The sequence below is a fragment of the Microtus oregoni genome, unplaced genomic scaffold, assembly GCF_018167655.1.
Source record: "Microtus oregoni isolate MIOR12 unplaced genomic scaffold, Mior012 000102F_ref0000329, whole genome shotgun sequence".
Lineage (NCBI taxonomy): Eukaryota > Metazoa > Chordata > Mammalia > Rodentia > Cricetidae > Microtus > Microtus oregoni.
Genome location: NW_024544716.1, coordinates 1199810 through 1225862, shown reverse-complemented (window position 1 = coordinate 1225862; position 26053 = coordinate 1199810). Strand labels below are relative to the sequence as shown.

The window sequence follows — 26053 nt, the reverse complement described above, 5'->3', positions numbered from 1 at the left end:
AACATTGTCCTCAGAAACTAAACTTATATATAAATTAATTCTATTTCTTATGTGTCACCCCATACAAGGTTAATGCCATATGCCTCAGAGGACAATGTGTTACAAACTCTGAAACAGTTAGAGCACAGAATAGTGCAAGGAGGTTAAGATTCAGGGACAGGTCAGGATGGAGGAAAATATCAGGCGATCAAATGTCAGTCCATTATGTGTACTCAACTCGGGTTCGATGAGATGGCTCCTTAGAGAAGAACACTTGATTTTCTCGCAGAATCCCCAGGTAGAATTCAGAGCACCTCATGATGGTTTTCAGTCTCTCTTAATTACAGACTCCAGAGAACTGATGCCCAGGTTTGGCCTCTCTGGGCACTCCATACATTTGTTACGCAGTAGTTCATGTGGACCACACACACACACACACACACACACACACACACACACACGAAAAACAAACATGTTAAATGGATAATTTCAAAGATTGATACAATTTGAGACAAACCCAGTAATCCAAATCAACCCATCTCAGAAAGATACTCCGCCTTGTAGAATTTCTTTCAAGGTAGGATCTTGATTATGCACACATGGACCCTATGTTTCATATCATGAAATGCAGGCAGAGTACTGATGTCTAAAGGGCTCGTGTTTGAGGTTTGAAATGGGAGGAGATGTGGCGACAGCAGTAGTGTGTTCACTTTACAGTATGCACTCTAGGAAACTTACCATGTTCAGTAACTCTGACGTGAATAATCAGACAGAAACCACATTAATTACAGTGCTGTTCAGCCAATGACCCCAGCATATTCCTGGCTAACTCTAACATCTTAATAAAGCCAAGCAATATTAACCTGTTATCACCGTGAGTCTGTGACCTATTGGCAATGTTCGGGCATTCAGGCATCTTTCTCCTTCGGCAGCTACATGGCATCTCTTTGAGTTTGCCTGCTTTCTCTCTACATCTCAGTTCGAATTTCCTACATGGCTTTGACCTGCTCAGTCATTGGCTGAAACAGATTTACTCATTAATGACCAGTGGTAATAAAACATATTCACAGCATACAGAGGGGACTCCCACATCATCCTAGAATCCTGAAAATTAAATTCCAGGAAAATAATCTTATTGCCACTAGAGCTTTTTGCTACAGCTTTAACATTAAATAAGTAGTACCACTGACTTATAGCATATGTTGTATCTATGTCACATGTATTATTACATAATTAGGAAGCATAAATTAATAATAGTAAAGTTCTAAGGAAGACATCAAAGCCCTCTCTATATACTCATGGATAAAATCGCAGTCTTAAGTTTCTACAGTCACTTATAATGTCTTCAAGTATTTATAAATTTATAAACTATTTCTTTCCCTTCACATATATGCATATATCTAAATATTATTCTGCATTACTATGTATGTATCTACATATCTACACATTCAGCTAAGCCTCTAAACTTCATGTATGCATGAATATCTATGTGTATCTACATCTTACCTGTGTGTGATGAATAGCTTTGTGTCCCAAAGCTTTGGGCAGCACTTACACTGCATAGCCATAATATCTCGAAATTTCCATATCTTTCTCCCTCTGAAGGAAAAGCTGTGGTTTTCCCAGAGAGGTACACTTGGCAGCATTCTCTCTCTCCTGTTGAGCCCGCCTCTTCATGGCCTCCCTCTCTGGCCTCTGCTCTTCAGTGATAGGCTGTGAGATGACTGGCCCCGGAATGTTGACTTTCTTCCAAGGAATTGGTAAGTGGCTGAAATCTTGCCGCAGGTATTGGGATTGAGGCTGGGGAGGATCTAGGGTCTTGTTTGTGGCAAAAGAAAGAAGCTCCCTGTGGAGTGAAGTGAGAGATGATGCTCTGTAGGGTGCAGGCAAAGAGGCAGGCGGTTGAGGCCCAGGACAAGACTGGATGGGCTTGCTTCTAATTGGACGTGTGGCACTGGTGGCAACTGGCAGGGCCGACTTGTCAGAGGCCATCAGTGATGTGCTGACAGGAGCTGGTTGGGATGACTTGAGTTTGGGTTGCCTAGCAGTGTGGGATTGAGACCTCACTGGGTAAGCTGTAGTGGGCCTGTGCGAAGCCAGGCAGTGAAGCTTTCTGGAAACAGGTCTGTCTTGAGGCTTGTCCAGGGCTAGGAAAGGCAGAGGTACTAATTTGACCTTCCCAGCTGGGGACAGCTCATCCAGGCACAGAGATGGACACCGCTTGGGAGCACTGCTCTCTGTTCTCTGAGCATTGCCCGGGATTCTACCAGGGCCTCGACCCTCACGGGGCGCATCTCCCAGGGATGTGGCGGTTGGGCCTGTCCTGGGATCTTTGTTGCTGCTCAAGTTCAGCAGAGCCCGGGAGGAGGAGACGCCAGTTTTCCTCTCACTCTTCTTCCCCAGTGGGTGAAAGACCTGCACAGACGCCAGCATGTGCATGCCGAGGTGAGTTCGAGGCTTCTTAAAGCTGTCATGGCTGAGCTCAGGTGGATTCCTCTTCCTCTTGGTCTTTGGGGTGGCGGGCTTCTCTTCTGCCTTGACTCTGTGACTTGATGGCTTCAGCTCCTCTGTTTTCTTGGAGCTGTTTCCTCTGGTGTCCTTGGCCTTTTCTTTCCCCTGTGCCCTTGCTACGCTGGGCCTCTTGGGTACAAATATCTGAGATTTGCTCTGCACGTGGTTGGCCGTGTTGTCTATGGTTCCAGGATCATCTTCCTTCAGCATATCCTCGTGATGGGTTCTGGCCTGAAGAGCTCCATGAAACACATCAGAGACTTTCTGGTTTTTCTTGATGCCCAGTTCAGATAGTCCACTAAAGATGCTGGTGCGTGACTGGGCCTGGTCCCTCCTGATGTCTTTGGAGTCTTTGGTTTGGCTTGCTGTGTGATCTTCCATTTGGTCAAGGCCAGTGTTGAAGTTTAAGAGTTGGGGAAGGTGAATATCTGCCACCAGAGTAGTCATGTCTGCAAAGTCATTGCTAGACTCCATGACACTCTGCAGAGCCTCAGGGTCTTCCAGACCAAGGCTACTGTTTCCCAAAGTGGCATTTTGAGAAGCTAGCTTCTGCCTCAGGCTCCCAACATCACTGTAGTTCAAGGGCTGCTGCATGCCAGGGTATGCTGAAGGGAGGGGTGATGCGTCTTGGTTACATTTTGTGCCCTCATAGGAATCCAGAGGTGTTGATTGCTCAGCATTCATCTCATCTGCATTGTTCTTCTGTGTCTTTTCCAGGCTTGGGGCTGGAGGCAAGGCCAGGAATTCAGAAGGACTGTGCATGAGGGCAATTAATGACCTGTTCCCACTGACAGGTGCTGTCTTCATCTGGGCATCCTGGGTGCAGGCATTGCCGAGGTCTGGACTCTGCAGCAGACACAGTGTCTGCCCTGAAGGTGTCAACCCCAGGGTTGTCTCCCTCTCCACCACTGAAAAAGAGGAAGTTCGAAGTCAGTGCCTGGTAAGTGAGATGCTACCCCCGCTTTCAGTGCACCTGAGCACTGAGGCTCGTGCAGCAGTGTTGCAGGCATTGCTATGAGCTCTGCTGGAGGAGCAGGGAAAGCAGCCCTCTTTGGAGACACATAGTAACTACTCATTTGTTTCTCATGACCGTGTGAGATCACGTTTTCTCTTGTGTTTGTGTGGTGTGTACATGCTTAGTGATCATGGGGAGGTGACAGAATTCCTTGGTGTGCGCTCTTCCCTTTCTCCCCCATTTTCCTTTGAAACAGTGCCTCTCATTGCCTTGGGAGTTTGCTCTGAGACAGGTTGTGTTGCTCACTGTTTCCTAATCTTACTCATCTCCACCAGTTTCTTTCTGTTCATTGTATTACTCATATGGCCCCTGAAGCCTGGATTTTTATTTGGGTTTAGGTATCCATATCAGTTCCTCAATTCTGACAGGCAAGCGGTTCAAAAGCCCTGACATTCCTTAAGGTTCACGTTTCACAGAATTTTTGTTAGTGATGTCAAAATGTAAGACTGCGAAAGCTTTGAGCATCAACTTTGTAACAGAGAACATGTCTACATAGTCTTGGCCTTGGGTCACTGCTGAAGATTCAGAAAGAAAGAGTAAAAGAAAAAGAGAGCCGGGCAGTGGTGGCGCACGCCTTTAATCCCAGCACTTGGGAGGCAGAGGCAGGCGGATCTCTGTGAGTTCGAAACCAACCTGGTCTACAAGAGCTAGTTCCAGGACAGGCTCCAAAGCCACAGAGAAACCCTGTCTCGAAAAACCAAAAAAAAAAAAAAAATGAAAAAAAGAAAAAAGAAGAAGAGAAAGTGGAAGAGAGATGTCGAGGAGGAAAAGAGACAGAGAAAAAGAGAGAGGTTGATCGTGACAGATAGGGTGAGATGCTTCAACCCTGCTTATCAATATTACACAGGTCAAAGCAGACTGTCACTAGAGCTTAAGTGTTAGAGAATGTCACAGCAGACACTTGGAGTGTGGGAGAAGACTTCCTCCAGGTCAGATTCAGGGTTCCATTTCTCTGGATACTAGTTTCAACTCAGGGGAAACTTAGTTGTACAAAAACAGATAAAATTCTCGATGTCATCTAGAATCTGGAGACATAGATTAGGAAGGAGGTGATTTTAGTGAGCTGCTGCATGGGCCTGATTAGCCTTGGCAGTGAAATGCGTTCCTGTGGTGTGGTCCTTGGACATGTCTTAATGAAGGTTGAATGTCACTCACTTTCCTGTATTCTCTCTCATTATAGAGACTGAATTTAGGGGTAATGAGCCTGAGCCACAGCCTACATGTCAGGACTCCCATTCTTCCTCTGTGTGGACATCCACTTCTGAAAGGTAGAGCTGTGTCTCCTCTGAGGGCTGATCTCACACCTCCCTTCCTGGCTTTACTCACCTTGAAGACTGGTGTCTGGCATGGTTTGAGCAGATGTGGGCCAGTAGATGGGAGAGGTGGAGAGAGGTGTTTGGATGTTCATTGGCTGAATCTCCTGTAGTGCCATCACCATCCCTGGGTGCAGAGAGGAAGCCTGATTCCCAGAGCAGGACACAGAGCCATAGGCCTGCAGGCACTGCCAGAATTCTTCAGCCATCGGAGGACCCAGGCTGTTCTGGTCATTGTAATAGACCTGACTTCCATCCAGGTAGCAAGGTGCCAGGATATATCGTTGATCTGGTAGATTTGATGGCGTTGCCTCTACAAGGCAGGCAGACAGTGTTGGATAGGATGGCGGTAATGCATTGATATGGAAAGTATTGTCACACTGGGCTGTTATAGACCTAGACGAGGGGGTGGTATTCTGGTCAATGACAGTTACAGGGGCATCCAGGAATGGAGCTTCCCTTCTGGTGGTGCTTTCTCTGAGATCCCAGTGGAGAACACCTGGATAGGAAAATGTCGAAGTAGAGATCTGGTTCTGGTCAGTTGGCTCAGTCAGCATGGTCGTGCCAGCTCGTTGGTAAAGACAGGCACTGTCCATGAGCTGCTGGCAGCATGTGCTGGAGTCTGATGACAGGAGCCATGCTGAGCTCACAGCTGGGGTGCAGACCCCATAGAAATTGCACACAGTTCCTGCTGAGGGTGTGGCATTCCTCAGCACAGGCACAGAGGGCTGCAGAGCACATTCTGTCCCAGTGAAAGGTGCACTTTGGCAATTTTCTGTAGGAAGCAAGAAGAGAGTTGGAAAAAGTTGAGATGGAGGCTTTCTACCCCCTGGGAGGGACTGTGTTATCTCCAGGTTGTACTGAGTGGGAGAGTCTAGCATCTATGTTCCCTTACATATGCCAAGCAAGTGGGTTAAGATTGATCGGTGGGGCTATGAAGGATGACAATCACGAGATGAACTGTCTGCTTTTTCCTGTGTGGGCATGGAAATCCTGGTCAATCTGGCTTAATGCTCACTCAGATCTAGACACGATGCTCCTTTTCCCTGATTGTAATATAATAATGCCTGTTGGGACACTTCCTCGCAAATATATTCTACAACAGAGGTTATTATTGGGAAGAGACCCATAGGCATATTCCATACCTGGAACTTTGTCCTGTTCTCTGCAGATCTTACAGTATAGAGTGACCTAAACTCACTCTACGTTGATCAGTCTGGCTTTGAAATCACACAGACAGGTCTGCTTCTGCCTCTAAAGTGCTGGTGCTGGAGCCCCTGCCATGTCCACCAGGCCAATCTCTATTTTATTGAGTTTTTTTCTGAAATGATGTTTAACAAATGTGTACCAAATTGAGGTAATTATTCCTTCCCCCTCTCTCTTTTTTCCCCTTGCATTTCTTGTATAATTGAGGATCTCTTATAATCTTATAACTTTTAAGCATTATTCAAATATGATTTCAGAAATACAACCTACTGACAACATTTCTTCGTGTTTGCACCAGTTTAGTGTGTCCTCTTGAGACTGCTAATGTTTTATGGGGTTCATCTCTGAATATGATTGCTTCTCAATTTAATATCTGTTGATTAAATTGTTTTCTTAACAGCTCCTCAGTAACTTAGTTTTTTTATCTCTTCTAAGGGGGAATCCGTGTGAGAATCCCCCCTCACAACAGCGTGTCAGTTGCCATGGTCAGACTCTAACTGACTGGACTTCGCAGCTTCAGTTGATCCTATCCAACACCACCAGTGCACATGAGACATGGGGAACTGGGCAGAAAGTGGTCTGGATGGAGTGTAAGAGCCAGGGACCAGATCAGGATATTCTTTCTATATGTGCCAGGGAACCTTTGTATAGACTAATCTGAACAGTACGTTTGGTTAAACATGGCTTGGGAAATGACAATGCCTTGTCTGTTTTGATTATAATCTGTGGTCGTCTTCAACATTGTGTTCTAAACTACCATTGTGGACCACCAGGGTCCCCTCTGCAGTGTGCCTTCATATATTTATATACTTTCTAGACCCGTACTGTGTTTGCCCCCTTCCCTGACTTCCTGTGGGTCTGTCCTTCCAGCAACACTGTCAATATTAATTTCAGTACAACAACTGCCTTCTCAGATTCCACAGTCCTCTTATTCTCTTCCACTCTCCATGTTTAATCCAGGGAAGTCCAAGTGACTGCACAACATGGCAGTCGCCATTTTGTCCATAGTCAATATTCATTTGGTGAGTATGGAGAGAGGCCAGTGTAGAGCATGTCAGACTTGAACTGATCTCCATCCCACCCAGTTCTCTCTGTGTTGTGATTATAGTTGTGTGCCACCATCCGTGGTGTGACCAATACTGTTAGAGTCGCCCTGAATTTTAAACTAAGACTGGAAACAGTAGTGGGGGGAGACTGTCTCATTAGTGGTGTGGAGTGCTAGATCTCTGCGTGCCTTGTTCATGTTCCCGTGTCTCTGTAGTTTAATACCATCCAAAAGAGCCTGATTTTATTCCCTCTTCACTTTCTTCTGAAAACCCAACAGTACAGGACCCAAGCATAGTGACACTGTTCACTCCTTGAGGCGGATGGAAAACACTTGAGAATAAACTTTTTGTCTAAAATCACCTACTTAGTAAGAACCAAAGCTAAATGTGACATTCAAATCTAGATATCTATATCAACATCAATACTATCCACATTCAGCAAAGATTTATTAGTATAGTAAAAGTCAATGGAGAAGATCACATGTTTTAAAGTCTCTATCCTTACCTGACATGGTCAAGGGGAGAGGATCAGCAATCCAAAGTACAATGGAGCAAGATAATCGGTCGGCTTTTTCTGATCAGCTGACCTCAGTGGCAAGTGTGTCCAGTATCAGACAGCACTCACTGGTCACTGGTCACCTGGACCTGTGATGATCCAAAGTTGTTTACAGTCATCACCATGGAAACACCAAGATTCTACCAGGTGCTGGTAGGGTTGGAGGGAGAATGATGTCATAAATGAGGCAACAGCCAATGGGAAGGTTCGATTCCTAACTAGAAGATGGGATTGGTTGGAGAAGATGCCAGGAGACCAACAGTAGCCATGGAGGCTGAGGTGTGGGCTAGTGAAAGAGGCAATCATGGCATGGACGTGCCACTTCCCATGGCGTTTAGCCTAGGCTATCATGGCAGTGCTCTCATAAGGTTCACTGATGAAGCGGTGTGTAATGTACACATGATGCGTCACCTTCCAACAGAAAGTGTCCCATCAGCCTACACTTACATACAGTGAGTAGTCTTGGGCAGGAGGGAGAACTGCTGTTGAGGGAACTCAGGTGATAGGCCATTGCAGTGCGTCTGGCTTTTGTGCCATCAGCATCTGTCCATGACCCAAGGAAGAGATCAAAGTGTTCCTTTGTGACTATGTGCAAGGTCAGGGCTCAGTGTGCTGCGTGCATGTTGATGAACTCTAAGACACTTGTCTTCTTGTTGCTTCTGTTATTCTTTTTTGTCTTGTTTGTCTGTCTGTGGGGTTAGAGAGTGGAGACATTACGCGAGACACAGGGCGATTTGGGGTTAGGAAGGAGACACAGACATGCTGCGGTCCCACGTGGGTGCACTTTAATGGGGGGGTAACAACAAGTAAGGGACAGGTGTGCAGAGATGAAAGGAGAGAAGGGCAGAGAGAGAGAGAGAGAGAGAGAGAGAGAGAGAGAGAGAGCTCGTGGTGACCCCTGTTTTTAACGGGGAACTCACAGGCGTCTGGGAGAAATGCCCTGTGCCTTTGGGGCTTCCAGTCCAGGGGGATGCTGGGAGCTGTAGTCTCCAAAAGGAAGAACAGCTTCTCCTACAGTCCTTCCTTATTCTGTGCTGGCCCATGCTGGACTGACAACTCTCTCGTATTCTTTCATCCCTTCTTTGTATGTTTTTACTCTTGGACCAGCCTGACCCATCATCATTACACTCATGGGTGATGCCACTTTGATCTTCCAGATCAGTGGTCCACTGAGTATCATGAAGATGCTTTTATTTGGATGCTGCTGGTAGGAACAGGCAACCTAATGGCTGAAGGTGGGCATGGATACAACTGTTCCCCTTTTCAGTCTCTTGTTGCTGTTGTGCTGCCTAGACTCAGCTACTCTGAATGGTTTTTAATTGATTATGTTTTAAAAAATTACCAATCCAAGTTACCACTTCTTCCCTTCTCCCAGTCCCTCCTCACATCCTCTCACACAACCCTTATCCAATCCTCAGAGAGGGTAATGCACATTGGTTTGTGGAAAGTCCAAGGCCCTCCCTACTATATCTAGGCTGAGCAAGGTATACATCCAAAGAGAATGGGTTCCCAAAAAGCCAGCCCAAGCAGTAGGGATAAATTCTGGTGCTATTGTCAGTGGCCCCTCAGTCTGCCCCAGCCATGCAACTGTCAACAACTTTCAGAGGGACTAGTTTGGTCCTATTCTTTTTTTTTCTTTTCTTTTTTCTTTTATTATTTTTCTTTTTGTTTTGGCTTTTCTTGTAGGGTCCTGGTCCCCCTATTCCTGGGGTGCATTCGTGGGGACAGTTTATGATCAGCTAACTAAGCTTCCTGTGTGTTTCTGTGCTTTCCCTGCCCTGCCTGGTGATTAGCTGCAGGGCATTTACTCCTTTGTTAATATGGTAATTTCCCACCTGCCTGGGCAGAGATGCTTGTGCAGTAGTTAGGAACATAAAGATTTCCCCAAGTCTGAATAAATGGCATTTGGCTGATCTTCCTTTGAATGACACTGGTCTCTGTGTGTTGTTCTTTTCAATCTCCATGCTCTAGCTGGACTCGCGTTCGGTACAGGGGCTCGCGAACTGTACCGAGGGTGTAACACAAAATCGGGTGTTACATTTTCTTTTTATTTATTTATTTCTTTATGGAAAAAAACAAAAACATTTCTGCCTCCTCCCAGCCTTCCATTTCCCTCCCAGTCCCCCCACTTCTCTCCCCCTCCCTCTCCAGTCTGAAGAGCAGTCAGGGTTCCCTGCCCTGTGGGAAGTCCAAGGTCTCCCCCATCCATCCAGGTCTAGGAAGGTGAGCATCCAAACTGGCTAGGCTCCCACAAAGCCAGTACATGCAGTAGGATCAAAACCCAGTGCCATCGTCCTTGGCTTTTCATCAGCCCTCATTGTCGACCATGTTCAGAGAGTCCGGTTTTATCCCATGCTTTTTCAGTCCCAGTCCAGCTGGCCTTGGTGAGCTCCCAATAGATCAGCCCCACTGTCTCAGTGGGTGGGTGCACTTCTCGCGGTCCTGACTTCCTTGCTCATGTTCTCCCTCCTTCTGCTCCTCATTGGGACCTTGGGAGCTCATTCCGGTGCTCCAATGTGGGTCTCTGTGTCTATCTCCATCCATCGCCAGAAGAAGGTTCTATGGTGATATGCAAGATATTCATCAGTATGGCTATAGGATAGGGCCATTTCAGGTTCCCTATCCTCAGCTGCCCAAGGAACTAATCGGGGGACATTTCCCTGGGCACCTGGGAGCCCCTTTAGTTCAAGTCTCTTGCCAACCCTAAGATCCCTCCCTTAATTAAGATATATACTTCCCTGCTCCCATATCCACCCTTCCTGTATACCAACCATCCCATTCCCCCAAGTACCCCCCATCCTCCCCTTCTCACTTTTCTCTCCCCATCTCCCTTTACCCCCATCCCACCCCACTCCCAAGATCCCAGTTTTTTGCCCGGCAATCTTGTCTACTCCCAATATCCAGGAGGATAACTATATGTTTTTCTTTGGGTTCACCTTCTTATTTAGCTTCTTGTTCCTTCCCAGTATGGCTGGATTTGGTGAGCTCCCATTAGCTCAGGTAGACTGTTTCAGTGGGTGTCCCCATCATGGTCTTGACCTCTTTGCTCATATTCTTACTCCTCCCATTCTTTAACTGGACTTTGGAAGCTCAGTTCCGTGCTCTGATGCAGGTCTTTGCCTCTGTTTCCATCAATTGCTGGATGAAGGTTCTATGGTGATATTTAAAATATTCATCAGTTTGTTCACAGGGCAAGGCCAGTTCGGGCACCCTCTCCTCTGTTGCTTAGAGTCTTAGCTGGGGTCATCCTTTTGGATTCCTGGGAATTTCTCTAGAGCGAAGGTTTCATACTAGTCCCATAATGGCTCCCTCAATCAAAATATCTCTTTCCTTGCTCTCATCTCTGACCTTCCTCCATCTAGACTATCCTATTCCCTCAAGTTCTCCTCGCCCCTCCCCTTCTACGTTCCTCTTCCCCTTCCATCCTCCATTCTCCCCTCTACACCGATGTTCCCAATTTTGTCAGGTGATCTTGGCTATTTCCCCTTCCCAGGTGGATCTATATACGTTTTTCTTAGGGTTCACCTTGTTCCTTAACTTCACTAGGATTATGAAATATAGCCTCAATATCCTTTGTTTATAGCTAGTATCCACTTCTTTACATACATACATAGTGAGTACATACCATATTCATCTGTTTGGGTCTGGGTTACCTCACTCAGGATGGTGTTTTCTAGTTCCACCCTTTTGCACGCAAATTTCAAGATATCATTCATTGGTTGAGGTTGTTTCCATGTTCTGGCTGTTACAAATAATGCTGCTATGAACATAGTCAAACAAACGTCTTTAGAGTATGATTGAACATCTTTTGGGAATATGCCTAGGAGTGGCATTGCTGGATTCTGAGGTAGGTTGATGGCCAATTTTCTGAGAAACCACCATACTGATTTCCAAAGTGGTTGTACAAGTTTTCTTTCCCACCAGCAATGGATGAGTATTCTCCTTATTCCACATCCTCTCCAGCATAAGCATCGTTGGAGTTTTTGATCTTAGTCATTCTGACAGGTGTAAGATGGTATCTCAGAGTTATTTTGATCTTCATTTCCCTGACTGCTAAGGATGTTGAACATTCATATCTATCCCCATGCACAAAACTCAAGTCTAAATGGATCTTAATATAAATCTGACCACACAGAACCTAATAGAAGAGAAAGTGGGAAGTAGTCTTCAATGCATGGACACGTGAGACCACTTCCTAAATATTACCCCAGTAGCACAGACCCTGAGAGCAACAATTAATACATGGAACTTCCTGAAACTGAGAAACTTCTGTAAAGCAAAGGACACAGTCAATAAGAGAAAAAGGCAGCCTACTGAATGGGAAAAGATCTTCACCAACCCCACATCAGACAAAGGACTGATCTCCAAAATATGTAAAGAACTCAAGAAATTAGACATCAACATTTCAAATAACCCAATTAAAAAATGAGATACAGACCTAAACAGAGAAATCTCAGCTAACTTGGTGCAGGATCAAGTGTCTTTCATGTTATGCTTTACAGACCATTGTTTAAGCAATCCAGAACAGGAGACCAAGGCAGTACATTGAGGTAAGAGGTAAATCAGAGACCACAGGGGATTTCTCCTTCCTGGCACTCTTTAGATTTGCTCAGCCAACATTCTTATATATTCCAAGTTCCACTGTGTTTGTATAGTATTGCCGAGCATAGACTAGGTCCTTCTCTGTCATTTAATGATAAAGATCATGTTCCAGGGGCTGGAGAGATGGCTCAGAGGTTAAGAGCATTGCCTGCTGACTTCCAAAGGTCCTGAGTTCAATTCCCAGCAACCACGTGATGGCTCAAAACCATGGGTAATGGGGTCTGGTGCCCTCTTCTGGCCTGCAGGCATACACACAGACAGAATATTGTATACATAATAAATAAATATTCAAAAAAAAAGATCATGTTTCACAATCAGTCTGAGAGGCTACTTCCGGGAGGCAACCACTGAATTGAACTATCCTCTTTCCTTCGGATCCTGGTTTGTTTTATGCTATATAAGCTAAATAGGAGTGTGTGCATTGGTACTTGAAGTCGTCACTATTGCCCCTCTGTTGTATCTCAGTTGTGCTCCAAGTAGCATCGCAAAGTAAGCATTTTTCTGACCAATTTGTTCATTATTATTCAATTTTGGGGTTCCCATTAATAACATGGTCCAGAGGTGTCAATGGAATAGTGCATTGTGGGTGATCTCTGATGTCTTTCTTGTGCCTTGCCCCATTACTAGGGGAGCACTTTACATAGCTGTGTTGCTGGCTTCCATTAATGAAAGAGCCCTAGGGACTTTGATTTCCTGTCCCATATACCATATCCATGTGAGTTTTTGCTTTATTTTACACATCTACATATAAAAATGATGCCCAGTGCTTGTAACCCAACATTCCTTCACTTTCAAGTAACGTGGGTAATCCCACAAGATCATTACTGTTGACTTGGGTGAGAAGGTGTTTGTTCTCCCATTCTGTAGGAATGTACATTGTTAGGTGACATTACTCACGCTGACTGCATTTTATGAAAGAAATTAACTAAAATCCACATACCCTGTCAATGAACTCCTGAAGTCTTTAACTCAAAATGACAAAACTCTTAGTTGTGCCAAGTATATAGGTGAGAGCAAACTAAAACACAGACCATGCTGTGTTCAATAATACACTCAAGTAAATTCAACACTGCATTCATGTGGATGGGTATATGATGGCCATGTTCTTGTCTTTGAGTCAGTGTAAAGAGATTGGTTTGATACTACCAGATGCGTAAGAGCTGTTATGATGTGCCCTGGCCCCATGAGAATCCTGAAAACTAGGAGCTGAAGGGACTTGTTGTATTATCTAGATTACAAAATTCCATGTGAGGGGATCTTTGCAAGCTGCAGTGGAATAGACTGCCCTCCCTATTTAGAGAATCTGCTTAGTGTGTGACTTTGCACAAAGGCTATCCCCTGATAGAATTGGCATTGGCAGGTCTGCACAGAGCCTGCTCACATGTGTACGAAACATTTCTTATCGTCGGTGGTACCGTGGTATCGTCACAGTGCCTGAAAATTATGGATTGCATCTCCAAGGAGAGCAAAAGTAAGTTAGAGAAGTTGAGAAATGGGACCCTGAATGAGTGGAAATGTGGCACTCACTGAAGCCATATGCCTGCTATATTCTATGTCCCAGAAATGATCTTAAGACTCAGGAGATGTCGGTCAAGAAACTCTTCAAGACCTCCCAAAAGATGAAGCTCTTTGGATCCTTTTATTTGGTATGAGTAAGAAGTAGATGATTGTCCCGTCCCTCTGTTTCAGATGTAGGATATCTAGAAGTCAGACTTGGACTGAACTGTAATCTCCCTTCCTGCTAGCAGGCTGGCTTTCATAGAAGGGAATTTTTATGTTGTACCGTGATGCACAACAGAATCTCCTGTGACTCAGAGGATCACAGGTCACAGTGGGAAGGGAACTCCTACTGCTTTATTGAAGGGAATGGATGGGCCTTTGTATTTCCCTTCTAAACCTTTGTGCTTCTGCGTGAGATTAGTGTAGCTGCAAGTGTTGATGGAACTGCTCCAGTCTGTCTCCTTTCTCGACTTCCTTTTCTGTGTGCTTTTGGTGCTGATGGAAAAACTGTAAAAGTTTTGGCTGCTGATACTCAGTGGCTGTGGCTGCTGTTGTGGTGAGATGATTGCCTCTTATGCCAAAATGGATCATGTACAATGCAGTCCATCCAAATATCAGGGGCTGTCATGCAAGCAGGAATGCAGTGTAAGAGCTAATGCAGTCAGGTAGAGTAGTGTAGCCTGGTGTTTTACCCTAGAATAAAATGACTATCCCATCGAGATATTTTAGCTAAGATCAGTTGGACTTGATCTTTCTAGATGGTACAGAATATAAGAAGTGGAGAGTTATCTGAAAGTTGGGGACTTGCAAGTATTGCTTCCGTAGGAGCAGGAGATCAGTTGGTGGGTGTAATGTGAAGTATTGTACCCTCTGTGTATTTCAGTATACAGTGTCTTTAAACACCAAACCAGGTCTACCACTCCTCCTGTCCATGCTGTTCCAAGGCGTTGGATGGGTTATTGCTCTGCACATTGCTGTACATTGCAGTTTGTTCAGGATTCGGATACCTGTGTTAGGGCCTGAACTTGGTGTCCAGTAGCAGAGCAAATGATAAGAAATACGTGACGTCTGCACACAGTGGAACTGGTTACAGTAAAAACAATGAATGCAGTCAAGGTGATTGCAGGAGAATCCTTGGAACTCGAGATAATTGTATTGTACCAAATGTATCCAGTCCCACAGAAACATCTTCTTATCCTGTCTCACTATGTGGATCCTTGGTGACACATCTCTACATATAGACATTCATGAAATTGTAAGCAGTAGTATAAAGCAGAAGAACATTGCCTAAGATATTTGGTGAGAGCTAAGGAATGGCCAGGTGGTGGGAACTGAGTGCTGTTGTCAGTATACAATATACAGAATAAAATCTGTTCATTGAATAAATAGTACAATGAGACTTAAAGTCCATGAGAAGAATTCAGTACATCTTTTTGTTAATTGCTTTAATATGTAAAATAATTCCTGAGCTTTGTTCAACAAGTGTTATTCTACCAGACACTTAATTTGAAAACATAAAGATTAAAATAATCATCTTAACATGAATGTATATCCATTCAAATGCCTTTCTGTTTTTCTGAGGAGTACAGTGAAGCCCAGTAGACTCACGGAGTCCCAAATTCTGTAGTTAAAAAACACAGAGAGAGTGATCAAACCAGAGACCTCCCTAAACTATTGCTTTCCTTCATTCTCTTGTAGTCAATCGTGCCCCTGTCAGGATGCTTGGATACAGGTTGTGGGATCCTTTCCGGCTGGCTGTGTTATATTTATCTAGACCAGTGACTCTGGACAGCAAATAGGCTTTGTTAGAATGGACAGTATTGTGTCTACACAGTAGCTGGGGATTACCTATTGAGAAAATACAAACACCATAAATATCTAGGGACCGGTTGAATACATTCCTTGAGTCAAATCCAGATGTTGTACTATCTGGAAGTAGATAGGCATTGTCAGAAGTCCAGCCTACAAGTGAAACAAAGGTACTGTCAGAAAAAAGAATCTGAGTTGAGTTGCAGTTGTAAATACATACAGCTAAGTCAATACATTCAGTTAAGTCTCTTGTGATTTTAGGTCAGTAGCAAGAATCGCCTTGCCTACACATGGACTCTTCATCAAATCATGCTGGGAAACCTGGTGATCCACATGTACAGAAAGAATCTTGATTCTACCTGCATTGTTGAAGCACATCTTTAGTCGCAGCACTCTTGAGGCAGGGACTCAAAAGACAGAGGAAGCGGCAGAGGCAGAGTCTAGCAGATCACTGAGTTCAAGGCTAACCTGGTCTATGATGTTATTACCAGGACATATAGTGCTTTGGAGAGAAGTCTCTCTCAAGGAACTAAAAGAAAGTGAATAAAGGTCACCCTGCAAATATCCAATGCCACTTCCCCAGAGATCAAAGTTCAATAAACTCTTGTAATAATAGAGTACAGAGTAGCAGGAAGAGTTGACAGAGTTCAGGGGAGGCCAGTTTTCTTCTCTCACTTCCCCCACAAGAGGTGAAAGCCCTTACCGGACTCCCGCGTGTGCATGCTGGGGTGGGTTCGAGGCTTCTTAAAGCTGTGGTGGCTGAGCACAGGTGGATTCCTCCTCCTTTTGTTCCTGGGATGGTGTGCTTCTCTTCTGACTTGACTCTTCCTAAACTGCTTCAGCTCCTCTGTTTTCTTGAAGCTGTTTTCTCTGGTCCTCTTGGTTTTGTCTTGCTCATGAGCCCCAGCTTATTCCCTCCTGATGACTATGGAGTCTTTGGATAAGGATGCTGTGCATCTCTGATTATGTTTAATACATTGAGTTATTTGAAAAATTGTGGAAGGTGAATATCTGGCCCCGGTGTAGTCATGTCAGCAAAGTCTATGCTGGAGACCATCACAGTGTGCATGTGCCAGGCTCATGATGGCCAAAGGTGCTGCTTAGCAAGGAGACATGGTCAACAGCAAGCTTCTGCCTCAGGGTGTTAGTGTCAGTAAAGCACAGCGTGTGCTGCAAGTTGGGGTGTGCTAAAGGGAGAAGTGATGGGACTAGGTTTCCTGTGTGCCTTTAAGGGATCCTTAAGCATTGATAGATTGGCTGTCGTCTAATTCACATTGTTTTCTTTTTTTTCCGCCTAGGATGAGAGCTGTTGGCAAGGCCAGGAATTTGGGAGACCTTTGGATAGGGGCAGTCAATGACCTGTCCCTATCAACAGGTGGCATCCTCATCTGTGAATCCAGGGTGGAATACTAGCAACATTGTGGACTGCAACTGATGGACTGTCTGTCCTGAGGTGTCAGTCCCAGGGACACCCCCTTCTCCAACACTGAAAAAGAGTCAAGGAAGAAGTTAGTGACTGGTAAGTGAGATGCTCCCCTCCTTCTGTGCCCTCTCCACTTAGTAGGCCCTTATAGTGATGGGGAAGGCGTTCCTATGATCTCTGTTTGAGTAGCAATTTTTCAGAACAATGAACCTGTGTTGAATTACAGTTGTAAGCGCAAGCAGTTCAGCCTCTGTGACTTTTGGTAGCTATCAAAAATGTACTGTTGCTAACATACATCCTCACATAATCATGGTGGGGAAATCGGTGACCCACACATACAGAAAGGAAGGTGCTTTCACCTGGGATTTTGGTGCATTCCTTTAGTCCCAGCACTCTTGAGGCAGGGACACAGGCAAAGGCATTACAAAGGCAGTGTCAGGCAGATCTTTGTGATTTCAAGGCTAGCCTGATTAGCGAGGTCAGTTCCCAAATATTCAGTGATATGAAGAGAAACATTGTCTCAAGAAACTAAACTTATATATAAATTAATTCTATTTCTTATGTGTCACCCCATACAAGGTTAATGCCATATGCCTCAGAGGACAATGTGTTACAAACTCTGAAACAGTTAGAGCACAGAATAGTGCAAGGAGGTTAAGATTTAGGGACAGGTCAGGATGGAGGAAAATATCAGGCGATCAAATGTCAGTCCATTATGTGTACTCAACTCGGGTTCGATGAGATGGCTCCTTAGAGAAGAACACTTGATTTTCTCGCAGAATCCCCAGGTAGAATTCAGAGCACCTCATGATGGTTTTCAGTCTCTCTTAATTACAGACTCCAGAGAACTGATGCCCAGGTTTGGCCTCTCTGGGCACTCCATACATTTGTTACGCAGTAGTTCATGTGGACGACACACACACACACACACACACACACACACACACACACACACACACGAAAAACAAACATGTTAAATGGATAATTTCAAAGATTGATACAATTTGAGACAAACCCAGTAATCCAAATCAACCCATCTCAGAAAGATACTCCACCTTGTAGAATTTCTTTCAAGGTAGGATCTTGATTATGCACACATGGACCCTATGTTTCATATCATGAAATGCAGGCAGAGTACTGATGTCTAAAGGGCTCGTGTTTGAGGTTTGAAATGGGAGGAGATGTGGCGACAGCAGTAGTGTGTTCACTTTACAGTATGCACTCTAGGAAACTTACCATGTTCAGTAACTCTGACGTGAATAATCAGACAGAAACCACATTAATTACAGTACTGTTCGGCCAATGACCCCAGCATATTCCTGGCTAACTCTAACATCTTAATAAAGCCAAGTAATATTAACCTGTTATCACCGTGAGTCTGTGACCTATTGGCAATGTTCGGGCATTGAGGCATCTTTCTCCTTCGGCAGCTACATGGCATCTCTTTGAGTTTGCCTGCTTTCTCTCTACATCTCAGTTCGAATTTCCTACATGGCTTTGACCTGCTCAGTCATTGGCTGAAACAGATTTACTCATTAATGACCAGTGGTAATAAAACATATTCACAGCATACAGAGGGGACTCCCACATCATCCTAGAATCCTGAAAATTAAATTCCAGGAAAATAATCTTATTGCCACTAGAGCTTTTTGCTACAGATTTAACATTAAATAAGTAGTACCACTGACTTATAGCATATGTTGTATCTATGTCACATGTATTATTACATAATTAGGAAACATAAATTAATAATAGTAAAGTTCTAAGGAAGACATCAAAGCCCTCTCTATATACTCATGGATAAAATCGCAGTCTTAAGTTTCTACAGTCACTTATAATGTCTTCAAGTATTTATAAATTTATAAACTATTTCTTTCCCTTCACATATATGCATACATCTAAATATTATTCTGCATTACTATGTATGTATCTACATATCTACACATTCAGCTAAGCCTCTAAACTTCATGTATGCATGAATATCTATGTGTATCTACATCTTACCTGTGTGTGATGAATAGCGTTGTGTCCCAAAGGTTTGGGCAGCACTTACACTGCATAGCCATAATATCTCGAAATTTCCATATCTTTCTCCCTCTGAAGGAAAAGCTGTGGTTTTCCCAGAGAGGTACACTTGGCAGCATTCTCTCTCTCCTGTTGAGCCCGCCTCTTCATGGCCTCCCTCTCTGGCCTCTGCTCTTCAGTGATAGGCTGTGAGATGACTGGCCCCGGAATGTTGACTTTCTTCCAAGGAATTGGTAAGTGGCTGAAATCTTGCCGCAGGTATTGGGATTGAGGCTGGGGAGGATCTAGGGTCTTGTTTGTGGCAAAAGAAAGAGGCTCCCTGTGGAGTGAAGTGTGAGATGATGCTCTGTAGGGTGCAGGCAAAGAGGCAGGCGGTTGAGGCCCAGGGCAAGACTGGATGGGCTTGCTTCTAATTGGACGTGTGGCACTGGTGGCAACTGGCAGAGCCGACTTGTCAGAGGCCATCAGTGATGTGCTGGCAGGAGCTGGTTGGGATGACTTGAGTTTGGGTTGCCTAGCAGTGTGGGATTGAGACCTCACTGGGTAAGCTGTAGTGGGCCTGTGCGAAGCCAGGCAGTGAAGCTTTCTGGAAACAGGTCTGTCTTGAGGCTTGTCCAGGGCTAGGAAAGGCAGAGGTACTAATTTGACCTTCCCAGCTGGGGACAGCTCATCCAGGCACAGAGATGGACACCGCTTGGGAGCACTGCTCTCTGTTCTCTGAGCATTGCCCGGGATTCTACCAGGGCCTCGACCCTCACGGGGCGCATCTCCCAGGGATGTGGCGGTTGGGCCTGTCCTGGGATCTTTGTTGCTGCTCAAGTTCAGCAGAGCCCGGGAGGAGGAGACGCCAGTTTTCCTCTCACTCTTCTTCCCCAGTGGGTGAAAGACCTGCACAGACGCCAGCATGTGCATGCCGAGGTGAGTTCGAGGCTTCTTAAAGCTGTCATGGCTGAGCTCAGGTGGATTCCTCTTCCTCTTGGTCTTTGGGATGGCGGGCTTCTCTTCTGCCTTGACTCTGTGACTTGATGGCTTCAGCTCCTCTGTTTTCTTGGAGCTGTTTCCTCTGGTGTCCTTGGCCTTTTCTTTCCCCTGTGCCCTTGCTACGCTGGGCCTCTTGGGTACAAATATCTGAGATTTGCCCTGCACGTGGTTGGCCGTGTTGTCTATGGTTCCAGGATCATCTTCCTTCAGCATATCCTCGTGATGGGTTCTGGCCTGAAGAGCTCCATGAAACACATCAGAGACTTTCTGGTTTTTCTTGATGCCCAGTTCAGATAGTCCATTAAAGATGCTGGTGCGTGACTGGGCCTGGTCCCTCCTGATGTCTTTGGAGTCTTTGGTTTGGCTTGCTGTGTGATCTTCCATTTGGTCAAGGCCAGTGTTGAAGTTTAAGAGTTGGGGAAGGTGAATATCTGCCACCAGAGTAGTCATGTCTGCAAAGTCATTGCTAGACTCCATGACACTCTGCAGAGCCTCAGGGTCTTCCAGACCAAGGCTACTGTTTCCCAAAGTGGCATTTTGAGAAGCTAGCTTCTGCCTCAGGCTCCCAACATCACTGTAGTTCAAGGGCTGCTGCATGCCAGGGTATGCTGAAGGGAGGGGTGATGCGTCTTGGTTACATTTTGTGCCCTCATAGGAATCCAGAGGTGTTGATTGCTCAGCATTCATCTCATCTGCATTGTTCTTCTGTGTCTTTTCCAGGCTTGGGGCTGGAGGCAAGGCCAGGAATTCAGAAGGACTGTGCATGAGGGCAATTAATGACCTGTTCCCACTGACAGGTGCTGTCTTCATCTGGGCATCCTGGGTGCAGGCATTGCCGAGGTCTGGACTCTGCAGCAGACACAGTGTCTGCCCTGAAGGTGTCAACCCCAGGGTTGTCTCCCTCTCCACCACTGAAAAAGAGGAAGTTCGAAGTCAGTGCCTGGTAAGTGAGATGCTACCCCCGCTTTCAGTGCACCTGAGCACTGAGGCTCCTGCAGCAGTGTTGCAGGCATTGCTATGAGCTCTGCTGGAGGAGCAGGGAAAGCAGCCCTCTTTGGAGACACATAGTAACTACTCATTTGTTTCTCATGACCGTGTGAGATCACGTTTTCTCTTGTGTTTGTGTGGTGTGTACATGCTTAGTGATCATGGGGAGGTGACAGAATTCCTTGGTGTGCGCTCTTCCCTTTCTCCCCCATTTTCCTTTGAAACAGTGCCTCTCATTGCCTTGGGAGTTTGCTCTGAGACAGGTTGTGTTGCTCACTGTTTCCTAATCTTACTCATCTCCACCAGTTTCTTTCTGTTCATTGTATTACTCATATGGCCCCTGAAGCCTGGATTTTTATTTGGGTTTAGGTATCCATATCAGTTCCTCAATTCTGAAAGGCAAGCGGTTCAAAAGCCATGACATTCCTTAAGGTTCACGTTTCACAGAATTTTTGTTAGTGATGTCAAAATGTAAGACTGCGAAAGCTTTGAGCATCAACTTTGTAACAGAGAACATGTCTACATAGTCTTGGCCTTGGGTCACTGCTGAAGATTCAGAAAGAAAGAGTAAAAGAAAAAGAGAAAGTGGAAGAGAGATGTAGAGGAGGAAAAGAGACAGAGAAAAAGAGAGAGGTTGATCGTGACAGATAGGGTGAGATGCTTCAACCCTGCTTATCAATATTACACAGGTCAAAGCAGACTGTCACTAGAGCTTAAGTGTTAGAGAATGTCACAGCAGACACTTGGAGTGTGGGAGAAGACTTCCTCCAGGTCAGATTCAGGGTTCCATTTCTCTGGATACTAGTTTCAACTCAGGGGAAACTTAGTTGTACAAAAACAGATAAAATTCTCGATGTCATCTAGAATCTGGAGACATAGATTAGGAAGGAGGTGATTTTAGTGAGCTGCTGCATGGGCCTGATTAGCCTTGGCAGTGAAATGCGTTCCTGTGGTGTGGTCCTTGGACATGTCTTAATGAAGGTTGAATGTCACTCACTTTCCTGTATTCTCTCTCATTATAGAGACTGAATTTAGGGGTAATGAGCCTGAGCCACAGCCTACATGTCAGGACTCCCATTCTTCCTCTGTGTGGACATCCACTTCTGAAAGGTAGAGCTGTGTCTCCTCTGAGGGCTGATCTCACACCTCCCTTCCTGGCTTTACTCACCTTGAAGACTGGTGTCTGGCATGGTTTGAGCAGATGTGGGCCAGTAGATGGGAGAGGTGGAGAGAGGTGTTTGGATGTTCATTGGCTGAATCTCCTGTAGTGCCATCACCATCCCTGGGTGCAGAGAGGAAGCCTGATTCCCAGAGCAGGACACAGAGCCATAGGCCTGCAGGCACTGCCAGAATTCTTCAGCCATCGGAGGACCCAGGCTGTTCTGGTCATTGTAATAGACCTGACTTCCATCCAGGTAGCAAGGTGCCAGGATATATCGTTGATCTGGTAGATTTGATGGCGTTGCCTCTACAAGGCAGGCAGACAGTGTTGGATAGGATGGCGGTAATGCATTGATATGGAAAGTATTGTCACACTGGGCTGTTATAGACCTAGACGAGGGGGTGGTATTCTGGTCAATGACAGTTACAGGGGCATCCAGGAATGGAGCTTCCCTTCTGGTGGTGCTTTCTCTGAGATCCCAGTGGAGAACACCTGGATAGGAAAATGTCGAAGTAGAGATCTGGTTCTGGTCAGTTGGCTCAGTCAGCATGGTCGTGCCAGCTCGTTGGTAAAGACAGGCACTGTCCATGAGCTGCTGGCAGCATGTGCTGGAGTCTGATGACAGGAGCCATGCTGAGCTCACAGCTGGGGTGCAGACCCCATAGAAATTGCACACAGTTCCTGCTGAGGGTGTGGCATTCCTCAGCACAGGCACAGAGGGCTGCAGAGCACATTCTGTCCCAGTGAAAGGTGCACTTTGGCAATTTTCTGTAGGAAGCAAGAAGAGAGTTGGAAAAAGTTGAGATGGAGGCTTTCTACCCCCTGGGAGGGACTGTGTTATCTCCAGGTTGTACTGAGTGGGAGAGTCTAGCATCTATGTTCCCTTACATATGCCAAGCAAGTGGGTTAAGATTGATCGGTGGGGCTATGAAGGATGACAATCACGAGATGAACTGTCTGCTTTTTCCTGTGTGGGCATGGAAATCCTGGTCAATCTGGCTTAATCCTCACTCAGATCTAGACACGATGCTCCTTTTCCCTGATTGTAATATAATCATGCCTGTTGGGACACTTCCTCGCAAATATATTCTACAACAGAGGTTATTATTGGGAAGAGACCCATAGGCATATTCCATACCTGGAACTTTGTCCTGTTCTCTGCAGATCTTACAGTATAGAGTGACCTAAACTCACTCTACGTTGATCAGTCTGGCTTTGAAATCACACAGACAGGTCTGCTTCTGCCTCTAAAGTGCTGGTGCTGGAGCCCCTGCCATGTCCACCAGGCCAATCTCTATTTTATTGAGTTTTTTTCTGAAATGATGTTTAACAAATGTGTACCAAATTGAGGTAATTATTCCTTCCCCCTCTCTCTTTTTTCCCCTTGCATTTCTTGTATAATTGAGGATCTCTTATAATCTTATAACTTTTAAGCATTATTCAAATATGATTTCAGAAATACAACCTACTGACAACATTTCTTCGTGTTTGCACCAGTTTAGTGTGTCCTCTTGAGACTGCTAATGTTTTATGGGGTTCATCTCTGAATATGATTGCTTCTCAATTTAATATCTGTTGATTAAATTGTTTTCTTAACAGCTCCTCAGTAACTTAGTTTTTTTATCTCTTCTAAGGGGGAATCCGTGTGAGAATCCCCCCTCACAACAGCGTGTCAGTTGCCATGGTCAGACTCTAACTGACTGGACTTCGCAGCTTCAGTTGATCCTATCCAACACCACCAGTGCACATGAGACATGGGGAACTGGGCAGAAAGTGGTCTGGATGGAGTGTAAGAGCCAGGGACCAGATCAGGATATTCTTTCTATATGTGCCAGGGAACCTTTGTATAGACTAATCTGAACAGTACGTTTGGTTAAACATGGCTTGGGAAATGACAATGCCTTGTCTGTTTTGATTATAATCTGTGGTCGTCTTCAACATTGTGTTCTAAACTACCATTGTGGACCACCAGGGTCCCCTCTGCAGTGTGCCTTCATATATTTATATACTTTCTAGACCCGTACTGTGTTTGCCCCCTTCCCTGACTTCCTGTGGGTCTGTCCTTCCAGCAACACTGTCAATATTAATTTCAGTACAACAACTGCCTTCTCAGATTCCACAGTCCTCTTATTCTCTTCCACTCTCCATGTTTAATCCAGGGAAGTCCAAGTGACTGCACAACATGGCAGTCGCCATTTTGTCCATAGTCAATATTCATTTGGTGAGTATGGAGAGAGGCCAGTGTAGAGCATGTCAGACTTGAACTGATCTCCATCCCACCCAGTTCTCTCTGTGTTGTGATTATAGTTGTGTGCCACCATCCGTGGTGTGACCAATACTGTTAGAGTCGCCCTGAATTTTAAACTAAGACTGGAAACAGTAGTGGGGGGAGACTGTCTCATTAGTGGTGTGGAGTGCTAGATCTCTGCGTGCCTTGTTCATGTTCCCGTGTCTCTGTAGTTTAATACCATCCAAAAGAGCCTGATTTTATTCCCTCTTCACTTTCTTCTGAAAACCCAACAGTACAGGACCCAAGCATAGTGACACTGTTCACTCCTTGAGGCGGATGGAAAACACTTGAGAATAAACTTTTTGTCTAAAATCACCTACTTAGTAAGAACCAAAGCTAAATGTGACATTCAAATCTAGATATCTATATCAACATCAATACTATCCACATTCAGCAAAGATTTATTAGTATAGTAAAAGTCAATGGAGAAGATCACATGTTTTAAAGTCTCTATCCTTACCTGACATGGTCAAGGGGAGAGGATCAGCAATCCAAAGTACAATGGAGCAAGATAATCGGTCGGCTTTTTCTGATCAGCTGACCTCAGTGGCAAGTGTGTCCAGTATCAGACAGCACTCACTGGTCACTGGTCACCTGGACCTGTGATGATCCAAAGTTGTTTACAGTCATCACCATGGAAACACCAAGATTCTACCAGGTGCTGGTAGGGTTGGAGGGAGAATGATGTCATAAATGAGGCAACAGCCAATGGGAAGGTTCGATTCCTAACTAGAAGATGGGATTGGTTGGAGAAGATGCCAGGAGACCAACAGTAGCCATGGAGGCTGAGGTGTGGGCTAGTGAAAGAGGCAATCATGGCATGGACGTGCCACTTCCCATGGCGTTTAGCCTAGGCTATCATGGCAGTGCTCTCATAAGGTTCACTGATGAAGCGGTGTGTAATGTACACATGATGTGTCACCTTCCAACAGAAAGTGTCCCATCAGCCTACACTTACATACAGTGAGTAGTCTTGGGCAGGAGGGAGAACTGCTGTTGAGGGAACTCAGGTGATAGGCCATTGCAGTGCATCTGGCTTTTGTGCCATCAGCATCTGTCCATGACCCAAGGAAGAGATCAAAGTGTTCCTTTGTGACTATGTGCAAGGTCAGGGCTCAGTGTGCTGCGTGCATATTGATGAACTCTAAGACACTTGTCTTCTTGTTGCTTCTGTTATTCTTTTTTGTCTTGTTTGTCTGTCTGTGGGGTTAGAGAGTGGAGACATTACGCGAGACACAGGGCGATTTGGGGTTAGGAAGGAGACACAGACACGCTGCGGTCCCACGTGGGTGCACTTTAATGGGGGGGTAACAACAAGTAAGGGACAGGTGTGCAGAGATGAAAGGAGAGAAGGGCAGAGAGAGAGAGAGAGAGAGAGAGAGAGAGAGAGAGAGAGAGCTCGTGGTGACCCCTGTTTTTAACGGGGAACTCACAGGCGTCTGGGAGAAATGCCCTGTGCCTTTGGGGCTTCCAGTCCAGGGGGATGCTGGGAGCTGTAGTCTCCAAAAGGAAGAACAGCTTCTCCTACAGTCCTTCCTTATTCTGTGCTGGCCCATGCTGGACTGACAACTCTCTCGTATTCTTTCATCCCTTCTTTGTATGTTTTTACTCTTGGACCAGCCTGACCCATCATCATTACACTCATGGG

General features: G+C 45.3%; 2 protein-coding genes across 2 annotated transcripts; both read right to left on the bottom strand.

Annotated features, from left to right (window-relative positions):
* Positions 1 to 1530: 1530 nt before the first annotated feature.
* LOC121443208 (uncharacterized protein C2orf78 homolog) lies at positions 1531 to 5591 on the bottom strand (the record flags this gene model as incomplete). The annotated part of the gene is made up of 2 exons (XM_041644882.1): positions 1531 to 3398; positions 4832 to 5591. Coding segments are annotated over 2 exons (2628 nt in total), but the record flags the coding sequence as incomplete, so codon positions are not given.
* A 13418-nt stretch (positions 5592 to 19009) lies between these two features.
* LOC121443207 (uncharacterized protein C2orf78 homolog) lies at positions 19010 to 22881 on the bottom strand (the record flags this gene model as incomplete). The annotated part of the gene is made up of 2 exons (XM_041644881.1): positions 19010 to 20877; positions 22122 to 22881. Coding segments are annotated over 2 exons (2628 nt in total), but the record flags the coding sequence as incomplete, so codon positions are not given.
* Between the last annotated feature and the right edge of the window lie 3172 nt (positions 22882 to 26053).